We start from the raw sequence: 17,134 nt of genomic DNA, 5'->3' as shown, positions 1-17,134 counted from the left end.
ACCCAGATATGTTCGTGACAACCGTTTAAAAGATCATGGCGTGCAAAGCCACACACTACAACCTAAAAAAAAAAAGTCCAAACATACAGTCTCAATATGTACCTGCTTGTGCTTTTCAAAACGGAGCCAAACCTGTTTGGCAACAATGCAGACGTAGTCAGTTACATGTGGTCGCTTTGTTTGCCTTTATAAGACTGGTTTGCCTGACTCACAATCAAATACTATGAGCTCTAGCATGGTGTGTCGCTGAGGGTGTGTGTAATTGCAGAGCTCCCATGACCAATTCACATGTCTAACAATGTAATTTTATAAAACACACCTATTTTATGATTTGATTACTTTATTTGTACTTCAACACATGTACAAATCATTAATAGTAAGAAAAGATAAAGCATGTATATGACACCATTAAATAATACCACATACTACACAAAACAACCACAAATGATCTACAATTTCATTAAAGCAAGTCTAAAGACATGATAGGTCAAATAAGAAAAACACCCGTTCCCAACTTGGTCAACAAAAAAACCCACTTCAGAACCAATTGTATTTTCTCCCTTAAATTACTGACTGGTGAATATTTGAACGGTGTATTGATATTACTGATTACATATTTTAAATGTTAAAAAGCATGAAAAAATACAGATACATTTTTAACATATCATTTTAAAATGATGGTCCTACACATTGTAGAGTTTTCCCTGGTCCCAAAACACAGAATTCAGCTAATCAGTTTAATTAGGAAGAGTGACAGTAAGCAGTCCATTTGTAGACCATGGCAGTGGCTTTGAACCACTGTTGCCAGGTCTCAGTCAGTGAACATTTCATGGCTTTAGGGAAGGCACTATAGTCAAAACTATATTGAATTCAGAAATTACACTGATGCTAATTATAAGTTGCTAAAAAGCTCTTGGGTACACAAGTGCACAGTAATAGAAGGGGAATTATTTATAATCGCACTCTCCAGTGTCACCCAGATGAGGAACATTACAAAGAACAAAGAACAGTGAACTATCCAAATAACCTTAGAGGAACCCTTTTCTTTTACAATTATGTATAGGTCTTTTGACTAATATAACTTGCATTGGTACAGTATGAAGGTATGTGTGTACACAGTGACGGATTTCTGTCCCATCTTATACGCTCATCCACTCATAACCAGTGTTCCTGGATTTGGCTCAGTGTTTACCATGAATCTGACCTGATACAGCAGCTACTGAAAATAATTTTATTTAAACAGGGCACTTTAACAGGAATGTACTCATTTATGCAGTTATCCAATCAGACGATCATGTGGCAGATTTTAGAAAAAAATGCATAAAATCGTGCCAAAACAGGTCAACAGCTTCGGTTAATATTTACATCCTCATAACATTATATAATGCGTGATCTCTTTGACTTTAACTGTGGTATGGTTGTTAGTGCAGAAACTGTTGATCTCTTGGGATTTTCACCAACAGCAGTCTCTAGAGTTTATACAAAATGGTATGAAATATAAAAAACATCTGGTGAGCAGAGGGTCTGCAGGCATCAAAAACCTCGTTGATAAGAAAGGTCAGAGCAGAATGATTCCCAGACTGAGTATAGACAGGAAAACAATAGCAACTCAAATAATCACTCTTTCACAAGTGTGCAGAAAAGCATCACGAATGCACAGCACATCAGACCTTGAGGTGGATAAGCTTCAACAACAGAAGACCACATCAGGTTCCACCCCTGTTATTCATGAACAAGAGTCTGAAGCTATCTTGGGTACAAGTTCACCAAAACTGGCCACATGAAGGCTGTAAAAAGACTAGCTGAATTTCTTTTTAATCTTCAATGTACGCTGTTGGCAAATTTTGCAGTTGAAGCCGATCAACTTAAGTGTCCATGTTTTGTGCATGCTGAGATATTTTTCTGCTCCCCACAGCTGTAGAGTGATTATTTTAGTTACTTTTCCTTCTTGTCAGCTTACCGGCTCTTCTCATCTGTCCTCACTTATCAAAGCACATCAACCCACAGAACTGTAAACACGAAAAGACTATGGTGTGTAAAAATTCCAACTAACTTCTAACTTCAACAGACCATGAAAGTGACACTTTTCCCCATTTTAATGTTTCATATGAACATTAACTGAAGCTTTTGACCGGTGTCTGGATTATTTATTTGCTTTGCTGCCACATTAGAATTAGAAATATTAGAATATATATTAGAAATTAGAAATATTAGAAATTCTTCTTCTACGTTCGGGTTTTCCCATTAGGGGTCGCCACAGCGAATCATCTGTTTCCACTTAATTTTATACTTAGCATACTCTAACTAATATAATTAAGTTCAGACCTTTGAAAATCATTAATGAGTATAGTGATGAGATTGATTCACATTTTTGATATTCACTAATGAGAACATCTTGGTTTGTGAGAGTAAGGTACTTTGTTTTTTTAGCCAACAAAGGAATGCACAAGGACTACACATAATCCAGGATTTCTCAAACTCACTTAGCCAACTGCCACCCTTAATAGGTGTACAGGTTTTCTACAATGTGTTTGTGTTTGTGTATGTGTGTGCGCACACGTGAAGAGTCACATTTACTTTGCTCCAGGTCATTTTTCACTACAGTAGCTATCCTAGTAATTTTGACAAAACGGCTTATTTTTTTTAAAAAATCACTCTAATATAGAAATGCTGTTTTAAGTATGTATACTGTGTTACGTAGTTCTCAAAAATCCATCATGTATATCCAAGACTACAAAGCCAACAATTCCCAAGACATTCCCAGTCATTACAAATCCCTAAATTACACAGTTCAGTATCAGGTGCTACATGTATTTGTAAGCTTATGTATTATTTTACCATGTATCATTTATTATATAATATTTAAAGCAAGGATTCACAATTGTTTTGTTAGTAGAACTTAGCAACATACGAAAACATTACATGATAAAATATTCCAATAAACCTATATTAATATATATATCTGTATGTATATATATATATTTTTACATTTATGGCATTTTCGTAGATGTGGGATGTGGTAGCCTAGTGTTTAAGCTGTTGGTCTACCAATCGTTTATAAATTTGAATCCCAGGTCCACTAAGCAACCTCTGTAGGGACCCTGAGAAAGGCCCTTAACCCTCAAGTGCTCAGTTTTATATATATATATATAAGTTGCTTTGGATAATGGTGTCTGCTAAAATGCTGTAAATGTAAAATAAACACATATTAACACATATTTCTGATTGTTGCTCGTAGAGCACAATTTTAAAAAACCTTAACCTAATAAAGTGGAAACAAAAAGACTTCTAATTTACTTCATACCATGATTTAAAACTGTTTTGCTATTTAAACATAGCAAACGGTGGAAGTTTCACAGAAACCAGCTGACTCACAACCATTTATGTTATTAACTAACTAAAAGGATCCGAAGGACCCCTTGTCACAATAACACCAACTGGTTGCATAATACATAGTTTTAACCATGCCGTGATAAAACGGCATTTCAGCAGGTTAAAACTTGTATTCACCCAAAAACATTTACCGCCAGGTAACAGCACTGCGTTGTTTCACCAATACCCGTAATTCCTGGTCGAAGTAGTTGTGTATCCGGACAAACCACTTTTAATTGAACAGGAGAACAGGATGATCCCAAGCAGTGACTCTCAATTTCTTCAGGTCTGTTCAGGATAAAAGAACAAGATAACATACAAAAAGGTTGATGAGTGTTTTAGATAAGCAAGCCTTTCTTTTTCTCTTCCTTCTAATCCTAGCACATATGTCATCAGTGAATCAGTAAACAAAGTTTTAAGTGTTGAAATGTTTTATAATGTCTCCTGAGTATCATTTACCAAGTAACAAAGTAATATGGTTTCAGGAAAAATTATCCAGTCAAGAGATTAAAGAGATAGAATTATATGTTGTGTGTTAATTCTGCCACAGCAAAGCTTTTGGTTAATTTTCTAGTAACTTTTACTAATGATTTTTGATTTAAAAAAAAAAATACAACCACAATTGATTCACATTTTTGATATCCACTGATGAGAACCTCTTGGTTTGTGAGAGTAAGGTGTGTTATTTTTAGCTAAGCAGGAAATTCACAAGAACTGTCACAACAATGTAATTATTGACTTTGTCAATCGTATGATTCACGTGTCCAACTGCCACTCTTACCAGGCATTGCAGGTTACATTCCATCTGCAGGAGGCACTTGAGGGTTTCCATCATTTGCTCCTTACGCATGGAATGCACTCTGGTTTGGCTCACTGTCAAACCTTTCTCCATATCACCCACTATGCTCTTTAAAGCTACCGACGCAAGCTGCAGTGCGCTGAGCCCTGAACAAGACGAAAAATCACATATGTACTTAACACTTATGTGTACTTAATTTATATGTAACTTAACATGCTTAACTTAACTTATATGTACTTAACATGCTGATTCCTGAATTTAAATTTTGCTTAATGAAGGAAAACATAGACTCAAGGAAGAAAACCAAAAATTGTATGCTAGGAGCATGGCACACAGCACACATTTTATTCTATTTTATTACCTTTGAATACTTTATAATCAGAAAAATCTTAATTGTACTCACTTTCCATGAGTTACTGCTAAACGGCTAAGCAATAAAATGTTAAATTATTGTACCAGAACAAAGGTAGTTTTCCCAAAACATGAGCAATAATATTTGTATGTGCAGTTGACAATTACTTTTCGTAATAGCAATCTTCATGTATGAGCAGATTCCCTGGATGGGTGGAACATGATCATGTAAATGTTCTGGCAACAGATACGGGACTATACGGGACTAATAGATACGGGACTAACATTAACTATCCTCTGTGAAGAAATATTCCTTATCCAGTGCAGGCTGGCTATTCTTAAAGGCAGGGTCTCCGATTTTTGAGAAATGCTTCAGAAAACTGAGTAATAATAAACAAAAATCAAAACAAACGTGTAGCCAATGAGCAGAAAGGGGCGTGTCTTGTCAATATGGGCGGAGAGAGTGTTCAGTGCGCATGTGTGACATTAGCAGAAAGCGGTTTTAACATTGACATGGAAGATAAAAACAAAGAAAGAAAGCAAAGAAAGACTTACGATAAGGCAAGAAGTAGGACGTGTTAATACAGGATCAGCTTTCCAGCGCTGGAGAGAACTGAAGGAGCAGGAAGTTGGCACATATTCACAGATTGGAGTTTCCTGAGTCAATAACTCCTGAGCTAAACGCTGTTACTACACAAATAACACCTCTTTTCTATCGTAGTAATGTAGAGACGCAGCTACAACTGTGTTTTGTGTAGTAACAGCGTTTAGCTCAGGAGTTATTGACTCGGGGAAATTCAACTTTACTTAAGACGCCGAGGCGCTTTTTTCCTTCTCGATAGGTGAATAACGTTGGTTTTGTTTTGTTACACAGAACTAATATATGCTGTCCTTTGCATGATTATGCTTGTGTGTCATTTTTGCTTGTTTGTTTATCTGCAATCGTATCGTTCTTCACTTCAGCTATGATAAAGACACATTTCTTTCCATTAGTTGCCTGGGTTACGTATGTATGTGTGGGCGGAGCTATCAGTACAGGGGTGGGACCCATTTGGGTTAGGGGCGTGTTTGTTTTGGTGATTTCAAATGTCAACATTGGCTTTCAAAAATCGGAGACCCCACCTTTAATGAAGCTTTTGATTAAACCTTTATGAAGAAAGCGATTAAAACATACCGTTCATATCTTTTGCTTCCAAATCTATATATGTTCCATTTTTCATGCAGCTTTTCAGAACCTGTTAAAAGTAAAGACGGTCACTGAATGAATCTGTGTTGGCAAAAATAACACAGTCATGACATTAAAGATTTGTGTACTTATATCTTTATGCAAATGATTTACCTCTAAAACTCTGACGTATCCATTTTCTGCACAGAGATGGAGGCATGTTTTTCCACATTTATCCCTTTCATTGATGTTTGCACCAAGGGAAATCAAATCAGCAACTATCAGGGGGTGATTCTTCTGCACAGCTAAATGGAGAGAAGTCTACAAAGAGAGATATAATATAAGTTATATGATGAGGATAATGGCATATATCTATAATATGTAACTCTATCAGCTATAATATGAAAACCACTGGTCAGAGTGCCCATGTTGACTCATGTTCACTTCCAGAAGTAAGTACCATGGCTACCATGAGCATCAGTCAGGATATCAAGAACCAGGTTAAATGGAGACTGAGACAGTATTGAGACATCTGGCAGTCACAGACACAATGGTGAACTTGACTTTATGCCAGAATTTAGGCCAAAATCGTGTCATGCAACAGGACAGCGATACCAAGAACACCAGCAAATTAACATCTGAATGACTGAGGAAGGTGAAATTCAAGGTGTTGGAATGGAAAAATCCAGGCTTCAAACCCACTGTGGATCTTAAGTGAGCTGCACATAAACAAATGCCCTCAAACGTCAATAAACTGAAGCAAAAAAAGAAATCCTTCAGAAAACATTTACTGTACTTCAAGTTGGTATTAAAGGCACTTCTATGACTATAGGATATAGACACCTGTTTTCTGAAAGTTGGAAAAAAATTACTGATCTGTTATCAACTACTGTACGATTATTTGTTTGTTTATCGAAACTGCCGATAATAATTGGCCCTGATGAATAAAAACACAAGTGAAGGAGGGTGTGATTTCTTTTTCCAAGACTGTTTCAACCATGTTTCACAGCTCTGCATAGTATTAACTCTAAAGCAAAATTTACAGTTTATAATGTTTTTTCAGATTTCTATTTTATAGATAAATACATTAAGTGGCAGTATACATAGGCATCCTTATTCCCTCACTAGCTAACATACTGTAAACTAGCAAAGTAGTTAGCAAGCAGGAGATCGCTTGTTTCTTGCTGATGGGTATTTGCACACAAGAATAGACATCTGCATTTTATTCAGAAACATTTTCCTTTTGCCTGAACAGATAATTCTGTTTCCGTTTTTATTGTAACTCTATTTTTGAGGACAGACAAAAAGCATTTCATTGCATGTGGTAATAGTGTTGGTGAACTGTATATAACAAATAAAATTTGAATGTTATAGTTTTGGTCTATTTTAAGTTACATAAGCTATTTTAAAGTACTATTTAAGCTATTTTAAGTACATAGTTAATGAATTGAAACCATGATGGGACTGCCAAATGATCAAATGCTGAACGAAGGCTAAAAGTTTCAATATACAGTATCTCAGAGAAGTGAGTACACCCCTCACATTTTTGTAAATATTTTATAATACCTTTTTATGTAATAACACTGAAGAAATGACACTGTTCTACAATGTAAAATAGTGAGATTACAGCTTGTATAACAGTTTAAATTTGCTGTCCCCTCAAAATAGCTCAACACACAGCCACAAACCGCTTCCCCACAAAAGTGAGTACAGCCCTAAGTGTAAATGTCCAAATTGGGCCCAATTAGCCATTTTCTCCCCCCGGTGTCAAGGTCTCAGGTGTGAATGGGGAGCAGGGGTGTTAAATTTGGTGTTATCGCTCTCACTCTCTCATACTGGTCACTGGAAGAACAACATGGCACCTAATGGCAAAGAACTCACTGAGGATCTGAATAAAAGAATTGTTGCTCTTTGTTGCCCAAAGTGTCAATATTTTGTGTGGCCTTTATTATTTTCCAGCACTGCTTTAACCCTCTTGGGCATGGAGTTCACCAGAGCATCACAGGTTGGCACTGGAGTCCTTTTTCACATGACATGTGAATCATGACATGGAGTCATGAAATCACGGAGCTGGTGGATGTTAGAGACCCTGCACTCCACCTTCCGTTTGAGGATGCCCCACAGATACTTAATAGGGTTTAGGTCTGGAGACATGCTTATCGTTCCAACGTTATCATGTTGGAATACTGCCCTGCGGCCCAGTCTCTCAAACGGAGGGGATCATGCTCTGCTTCAGTATGTCACAGTACATGTTGGCATTCATAGTTCCCTCAGTGAACTGTAGCTCCGCAGTGTCAGCAGCACTTATACAGCCCCAGACCATGACACACTCACCCCCATTCTTGAATGTTTCAAGACACACTTGTCATTGTACTCCTCACCTTGACACCATCCAAACCAAATACGTTTATCTTGGTCTCATCAGACCTCAGGACAAGTTTCAGTAATCCATGTCCTTAGTCTGCTTGTCTTCAGCAAACTGTTTGCAGGCTTTCTTGTATCATCTTTAGAAGAGGCTTCCTTCTGGTACAACAGCCATGCAGAGCAATTTGATGCAGCGTGCGGTGTATGGTCTGAGCACTGACAGGCTGACCCCCCATCCCTTCAACCTCTGCAGCAATGCTGGCAGCATTCATATGTCTATTTCCCAAACACAACCTCTGGATATGACACTGACCACGTGCACTGAACTTGACACTGAACACGTGCATGGCAAGGCCAGTTCTTAGTGGAACCAGTCCTGTTAAACCGCTGTATGGTATTGACCACCGTGCTTATAGCCTACTTAGAGCAACAATTCTTTTATTCAGATCCTCAGTGAGTTCTTTGCCATTAGGTGCCATGTTGTTCTTCCAGTGACCAGTATGAGAGAGTGAGAGCGATAACACAAAATTTAACACCCCTGCTCCCCATTCACACCTGAGACCTTGACACCGGGGAGAGAAAATGGCTAATTGGGCCCAATTTGGACATTTACACTTAATAGTGTACTCCCTTTTGTGGCCAGTGGATAAGAAATTAATGGTTGTGTATTGAGTTATTTTGAGGGGACATCAAATTTACACTGTTATACAAGCTGTACACTCACTATTTTACATTGCAGCAAAATGTCATTTCTTCAGTGTTGTCACATGACACGATATAATAAAATATTTGCAAAAATGTGAGGAGTGTACTCACTTCTGTGAGATACTGTACCCCTAGTCCAAGGGGTGAAGTGAAAGACACTGGAATACAGAAGATATCAGACCATCAGTTATTGAATGTGGATTGTAGACCAAAATTACTATGAGAACTGTGAAAATGTGAAGAAGTTTGGACTTTTATAAGGAATGGTTGTTTGGAGACAATGTAAATAATTAATAATTGCAGCAACAATATGTTAGGAGAAAGGAATCCTATCATTTGTACACTTCAGTACAGCAGGACAGAGGAAGTTCTTAGAGGAAGAAGGGGCAAGATCAACATTTAGTATGGATTAATGTAATTGTGACTTAGGACATTATTGTCTAGTTAGGAAACAGTTGAGAAAAAGTGGGATAACAAAAGATCAAATATTGCCAAGTGTTTTAGATTAAGTGTTTGAGAGGAATAGGAAAAGAAATGTATCTCCATTTTAAACAAAAATTGAAATTGAAAATGGGTATGTCACTGGGACATTATGTAATCGGAGCAGTTGATATGAACTGGAATACAGAGATCCTAGTGTCTAGAGATATAACTGTCAAGGACAGGCTGCAATGCTCTGGCAGACAGCTGTCAGATATTTGTGGGGCACTCGTGCATCCAGACGAATACAAAATGTCAACTAAACTGGGTGCAGAATGCAGAGCGATCAAAGTAGCATAGAAGTACCATTCACTGATAATTATTGAAAAAATACAGTATGTGCATAAATGAAAGCCTTTAGAAATGAATGAACTGCACCAATGTTGTATAAATACAAAGTCGGTCAGTATTTCTCCATAACAACTTGAGAGACAGATAAACTCTTACTGAAAAGGTATACTTTAAGTTATTAAAGGTCTTCCTAAATGTTACTGGAATATAGAGTATAGTATACTATTTTCCTTCCACCTGGTTTCTGAATGTTGGCATAAAAATATATATATAAGATGAATCATTTGATCATCATTAGCAACCACTTAATCCTGGTCAGGGCTATGTGGGGAACAATGGGAACGATGTAGAACGCACCCTGGAAAGGACATCCATCTATGCCAGAGAACCGTGTACACACATTCACAACAATTTGCATGTACTGTACAGTAGGGTTAGCATGTTTTAGTCAGTTCACATACTTGCTTGTTTTTGGGGGCTGGGAAGTGGTAGCTCATAGGTGAAAATGTTGCCCTACTGATCCCATGAGCACCGGTTTACCACTACTGAGGCCTTGATCATGGCTATTAACCTTCAAATGCTCAGTTGTATAAACGAGATAAATGAAAGCTCTGGCTAGGGGTGTCTTCCAAATGCTGTAAATATAAATAGGAATAAAACCCCAGAGAAAACCAACAGAGACACTGAGAGATCACACAAAACTTTACACAGAGAGTAACCCAAGCTCAGTGTCAGCAGTGCTACCGATTGCATCACTGTGCTGCCTGCTAACATATAATCTAGCTACATTTTTGTTCCAAAAAACAGACAAGCTGATTAGCTTTCTAGCTGTTCTACATGTGGCAAGAATGTACTAACTAGTAAAAATAAACTGTGTTGTGCAGTTATATTTATGACTGCATTTAGTTTGGGATAGGGTACTATTTAAAACTACCATAATCATCAAAACCGTCTTTGCCCTTGTCCAAATTTGGTTGTTTAAAATGAATAAATGCATCTAATTAATAAATACAGTTGCAAAAGCCATATAAGTTTGTGTGTCGGTATATATGAGAGTCCTTACAGAGTGTGTATGAGTTTGTTGTGTGTCATAACATTACCCTTCCCTCTGCATCTTTGCTGTCCAGTTTGTTTAAAGCTGCCATCCGTCTGGCAACAACATACACAAGAGATTGTTTTCCCTCATCAACAGCTCGGTGGAGGAGTCTGTGTAGAAAAAGTATACACAACATTGAAAATATTATTCTGGTATTGCGTGATTCACTGAATGGCAATAATAGTCCATGAAAAATCAGTCATTCTGAATGAAATAAATGTTTGGCACTTTTTAAGTAGATGTGGAAATGTGATCTTTGTGCCGTGACTTGAGCTTTAGTCATTAGAACTCACTCTTTATATGTGCATGTGTACAGTGTACAACCAAGCATACTGTCACTGCAAATTTATGTAACGAAAGCTTAATATAAAGGAAGGATCAGTATGTATGGCTTGTTGTTATGCTTTAGGAGTGAGATTGTTCAGGGAACATAAACTGAAGTAAGTATGTGTTATCTTCTTGTTGTTACTCATCAGGATCTGGAAGTTGGTTACACATTAAAGAACAAGCAATAATATCTCTGTCGTTACTTTATATTTGCCGATGCGCCATTCAAAATCATTCTGAATTAAATGAAACAGACAAAGTACAAATCTGTCAAGTCAATTTTATATCAGTCTTGTAAGATTTCCTAGAATAAAAGCTGATAGCTGGCGAGCAGTTGTGTAAAATCCGATTCTGTAGCCCTTTTTTCTCTTTTAAATCCAATTGGAAAACACAATATTACTATTAAGGGTGGCAAACTTACATTCTTCCCTTCTCGTCATAAGTAAGAAGCTCGTGGCTGGAGATATTGCTTAATACATGTGCCTCTCTTTCCAATTCTGTCCAAAAGTGCATCTTGCTGTTCCACTGCTCCTGCTCTGAGTATGAATATGACAGACTTCCTCTTTTGTGTGGTGAACCCCACCAATCCATCTTGGTGCTGAAATAGATTTCTTGTGGGGACGGGACATGCACTTTCCTGTCACTTGGAAAGCAGGTCATTTCATGCTGCCTTCCGTGTATATAGTTATCTGACTCATCACCGCTAGTTTTGACCTTAGTGTCTGCAAAGAGAGCTGCAGCCTGGTTATATGCAGAGCCATAGATTTCCTCAGACTGCATAGAGGACTTTTTAGTGGCTGCATAACAAATGGTTGGAGTTGAAGGTGGTTCATCTAGATGTTTTTGCTGAGGTACGTTCTCAGACCAGAACTTGTTTCCCAGCTCTGGGGTGAAAGTAACCAGGTGGTTACTTGACTGTCTGGAAGTACTAGCCTTAAGGTCTTCTTCCAACACCTCCACAATAATGGCAAGCTCTTCCAAACTCTTTGTTTGCCAGTTTTTCTATAATACAGATATAAATCAAGCACTGTCTAGAGTAGGAGAACACCAATATTGTAAACAACACAATAATCACAGTTTGTGAAGAATTTACTTACCGGCCCATTTCTCCGACAACTACTTATATTTACTCGCTTTTTATCCCCTAAAAAAGAATTTTGACAATTAGAAACAAATTCTTCAGATGGAAAAATGTGTTAACTTATTATATAACTCTGAATTTATTCTGACCTTTTGATCCTTTGTTTTTCTTCTAGAGAGAAAATTGCAAAACAAGTACAGTAAAGTGAGCTGAATGTCATTCACGTTTATATGATGATGTAATAATTAAAGAGGTTATTAATACCTGCATTTCTTTGGGGTCCATTCCCTTGGCTATGCGAATATTTTTGAGCATATCTTTTACTGGCATTCTTACTCTGACACCCAGGTATGTCCGATCAGTTTTTGTTTTCGGAGCCTTTGTACCTGAAAGGATACACCTTAATAAGTAACAGTCTTATGAAGTCAATGGAAAACAGCAAGACCTTTTGTGAAGTTATATGACAGACCTTTTGTGATTAGAAGTTGGCTAATCAAATACAGAACATTTGTTCCGTTGTTAGAGTTAGATAGATATGTGAAAAATACGTACCTTGAACTAACACGTCATTCCATTCCCATTTTATAAACCCGGCAGTGACTGATGTATCCATAACCAAGCAAGCAAAAGTAAAGGCACTGTAGTAATTTATTCTAGACGACCCTGGCACACTGAGGAAAGCGTAAATTTCTACCCACCTTTTTGAGAAGACGAAGTTTGCTCTGTAATTTTAGTGGTGCTACACAGTTCCACATTTAGTGCTGTAAGTGCTGATATTGGTGAATTTGTTCTGTTCATGTTCAATGCAACTTCCCCGGGAAGTGGTGAATGGTTGAATACGCAGGCTCCATATTCTTTCTCCTTCTCCTCACAACCTAATGGTATCATTTTATATCCCGTCTTCTCCTCTCCACTTCTTACCATGTTTAGCTTTACAGTGTTCATAAAAGTTTTGTGTTCTTTGAGGCAGTGAAAATGTAAGAATATCCTTCATTAAGTAGTTGTTTAAATGTTTAAAGGCTTGCAAAAAAAAATCAGATGCAAAATATCGCAAAGGCCTCCTTACTCCATTGTTTGGAGTACTCCACTCTCTGCGTGTGTGTGTGTGTGTGTGTGTGTGTGTGTGTGAGAGAGAGAGAGAGAGAGAGAGAGAGAGAGTAAAACCACATTTTTATGAGAGGTTGGTACCTGCCTGAAATGGCTTGTGAAGGTGTGACTGAAATATAAAGCTAAAAGAATGTTGAACAGCCTGCAGGGTACAAAACCTGTCTTGTCATGACAATATACTAATAGAGAAAAAACATTTCAGAACAAACAGCTAAAAATAAAATTAAAAGTGTTTAATCAGTTCAGATTTTACGTGTCATCAAATTTAAAACTCACATTGTCTTGCTGCTAATTCACTTGGGCGGTTTGTGACATTTATTGGGGCAAACATTTTAAATAAATAAAAACAATACCAAAATTATGAACAATTGAAAATAACGAAGTAAAAGTATTTAATTTAAAGCCTGTAGAAAGAAGGAAACCTAATTCAAACTCAGAATCAAGAAACAGTATATTCATATGTGTATAAGTAAATCCAACAAAGTAGTGTTGTTTTTATTATTATTATTATTATTATTATTATTATTATTATTATTATTATTATTATTGAACAAAGCAGGCAGATCTTTTAAAGCTGGTAGAATACTAAATCATATGAATAGATGCATAATATGATTGTACTTTCTAATATCCAATTAAACATTTTATTATTATTTACTAATTAATATCAAGCAATTATTTATTTTTTGAATAAATTAGAATTAGTGCTGCCACCTCTCACAAAACAGTTAGTCAATAAAGTACGTTATCATAATATGTTAGTACTGTAACGTTAACCGTAGTACATGTATATGTTCTTGGCATAAAATATGCCATTGTCTTATTTTTATCATTTTTTTTAAAATTATTATTATTTCATGTCAGAGAAAAGCTAGGTGCCTGAAATGGTTAAAACAAGTCATATCATGACACCTGGTGGTGGATATGATTTACATGAAATGAAATACTTTTATGACCATTCCAGTAAAAAATGTAACACATATCACACATATTTATCACGCATATACGTATACATGTGATTGACTCCTTTTACAAAATAATAATTTTATTTTTTATTGAACTGTGCTCAAATAATTTTTGACTTTTTTCAATAAATCCTGTTATCCTTCTTCTGGAGATTTAAAAAAAATAAATAAATTATATATATATATATATATATATATATATATATATATATATATATATATATATATATATATATATATATATATGGACGTTTCATAGTTCTTTTTTACTGTGATCTAATTTCACATTAATTATAATAATTGTAGATGTCTAGAATAAATTAACACTTGATTATGATAATGAAATGTCTGATTATGATTTTTTTTTTAAACTATTTGTTTTTTTTATTGCTGTAAGAACTAAAATATATGTTAAGGTTATTTAGGCAAACATCCTAACGTATTCTATTGTGCTTAGTCTACACTAGTTATACAATATAATGATGTTTTATTGCTTAAGGCTTATTGATCCTGTGAATTCTATGAAGTAACATTTTAAACATGCAATTGGGTACAGCAGTATAAGCAGCATGTGTCCCAGCTTTGTGTAGAATGTAACTGCTTGTGTAACTGCTTTATCCTAATCAGGGTCAAGGACGATCCAGAGCATTAATGTTACACTACAAGCAAGGCAGTGAATTCATGCCCACTGGGATCCCAGTCCATACAAGGGTATCATTCACGCACCTATTCATGCAATTTTATTGTCTGTTTTTTTCCTGGGGTGATGGAACCAGAGATCCTTGGAGGGAAACCAACATGAAGAATAGGAAAAACATTTCAAATTCCATGTTCCAAATGCTAGCCACTGCCCATCATCCCAAATGTCTTTAAAGACCATGGTATAAAGTAAGCCATAGATCTTAAAAATATGACAGAAATAATTATATAATACATGTAAACACCCAACACCTATCATGTATAATGAATGTTGTTTTAATTATGGCAGAAAAAGTTTGGAAAAATTAAATCCTAATGGAGCAGAATTGACACTCTTTGAATTAACCTAATGTAACAGAATTGAATCCCTTATTGCAATTTGTTAGGGTTCACAACAGCATCATTCATCTCATAACTGATTGTTATTTTTTCATGATTAGTTACTGCTTTCAATAATACAATTTTCAGTAATTTTGTTTTGCAAAGCAACTTTCTGGCAGCAAACTAAACAAATGGGATCGTGGTAGTGATGTCAACATTAAGTCACCACTGAAGCTGCAAACCACATGTTTGCATGAATTCCTGGACATTTATTTGAGAGAAACATGTTCAGTAAATAAGGTTATCTATGCGTATAAACTGTAATAATTTCAATAGAAAAATCTACAAGCCCACTTCGATCAAATCCTCACAAGTTTTACAGTCCAGATAAATCTGCATGAAATTGCCTAATAGCAGATGGACTAAAAAAAAAGTCAAAGGCTCCCAGAGCAAGTCCTGGAATACCCCTCTATTTCAAAAATAGTTTAATGTTTTCTCTACAGTAGTCAAATCAGGTTTGTTAAATCAAGAGGAAAAACACTAAAATATGACAGGGGGTAATCTGAAGAGGTCAGAAATCTGTGAAATAATTTCATAATTAAATTTAATAATTTGTAACATGTTTCAAGTTACAAAATCTATCTAAAAATATGCAGAATACATTCATATGTATGTATGTAGGTAAAGTACAGAACATAACAGTAAATATTATAATATATTCAGTCACCGTATGTGAACAAGAGTGCAAAAGGTAGATAAATAACTGTTAAATAAATAAATAAGCTGTGTGTAGTTGTAGTGTCAGTCCTTTATAATCATATAAAATTTTGAATTAAAATGTATTGATTAAATGTAGTGATTTGAGTCGTGTGTAATAGGTACAGAATGATTAATACAGTATACTGTAAATACATATAGCACAGAGCCAGAACTTGTCCTTAGCAGCAGTGAAGTGGTAATGGTGCCCATAGAAATATTACAACATGACACAAGTGACAGAAACATGTGAAGAAATTGTCCATGAGTGTCAATGAGCTGTCAGTGAGGTGACCAGTGTGTGGGAGTAAGGGTGTGGGTGGTAGTGGAGGCATGAGTATACAAGCGTTAGAAGGAGTAATGACTGGATTGCAGTGTATTCAGGATCCTGATGGCCTACAGGAAGAAACTATTATTCAACCTGCTGGCTCTAGATTGAATGCTGTGGTAATGTTTACCTGATGGCCGTCTGGGAATCAGTCTGTTTGCTGGGTGATTTTGCAAGGATGGGCGTGTGAGGTCTGCAAATATTTTGTAAACCATGCTCAGATGTTGTGTTTGGAAGATATTAGTGAATAGATTTGCTTTAACTAATTTAGGAACTAAATTTGATAAACAGTATGGGCTATGGGCATTGCTTTTAATTATACGGTGTTGTTTAGTGTTAGCGGCGGCCTCCAGTGTTTAAAAATATATTTCAAGGCTTTGGAATCCAAGCGCAGAAAGCCTTTCTGTGTCACATAGATGTTACATTACAGTGGAGTTCTTCTCCTTGCATATCCCAGCTTCAAAAGAAGTTGTTGTCAGAGAAAAGAAGCTTGAAATGAAGTTTTGTTGCCCATGCTGACGTCTATCTTCTACCAAAAGCACCTACAGCAGGCGGATGGATATATGAACTAAACCATGGAGCAATGAGAAGGTGGCCAGGTGCATTTGTGGACCATTCTTTAACATCATATGGATGGCCAGGTGCCATGTCTGATGCTTTCCTGGAGAATAGGTGGCACCAGGATGCACATCAGGTCAGTGGAAACAGTGGAAAGCTCTAGGCAAAATTCTGCTGGGAAAGCTTGGGTCCCCGTATTTAAGTGAATGTTACTCTGACACATTATACCTACTTAAATATTGGTCCATCCCTTCATGACAACTGTTGAGGAATTGTTTGAGGAACATGACTAGGAGTTTTTTTTTACTTGGTTTTGACTTGACCTTTAAATTCCCCAAATCTCAACCTGATCGTGCATCTGCGGGATGT

At 36.4% G+C, this 17,134-nt stretch overlaps 1 protein-coding gene across 1 annotated transcript; it reads right to left on the bottom strand.

Moving 5' to 3' along the window:
- Positions 1-322: 322 nt before the first annotated feature.
- Positions 323-13,147, bottom strand: zgc:113279 (uncharacterized protein LOC553749 homolog). Its single transcript, XM_060888655.1, has 10 exons — positions 12,730-13,147; positions 12,296-12,417; positions 12,181-12,202; positions 12,048-12,094; positions 11,372-11,952; positions 10,628-10,733; positions 5,862-6,008; positions 5,697-5,757; positions 4,154-4,317; positions 323-3,660 (listed from the first exon to the last, which is right to left on the bottom strand). Exons 1-10 carry the CDS (start codon positions 12,974-12,976, stop codon positions 3,655-3,657), a joined length of 1,503 nt encoding a protein of 500 aa, XP_060744638.1. The 5' UTR covers positions 12,977-13,147; the 3' UTR covers positions 323-3,654.
- Between the last annotated feature and the right edge of the window lie 3,987 nt (positions 13,148-17,134).

Source organism: Tachysurus vachellii, chromosome 15, assembly GCF_030014155.1.
Source record: "Tachysurus vachellii isolate PV-2020 chromosome 15, HZAU_Pvac_v1, whole genome shotgun sequence".
Lineage (NCBI taxonomy): Eukaryota > Metazoa > Chordata > Actinopteri > Siluriformes > Bagridae > Tachysurus > Tachysurus vachellii.
The sequence above is the reverse complement of the archived record's forward strand: the minus strand, read 5'-3'. Positions and strand labels throughout refer to the sequence as shown.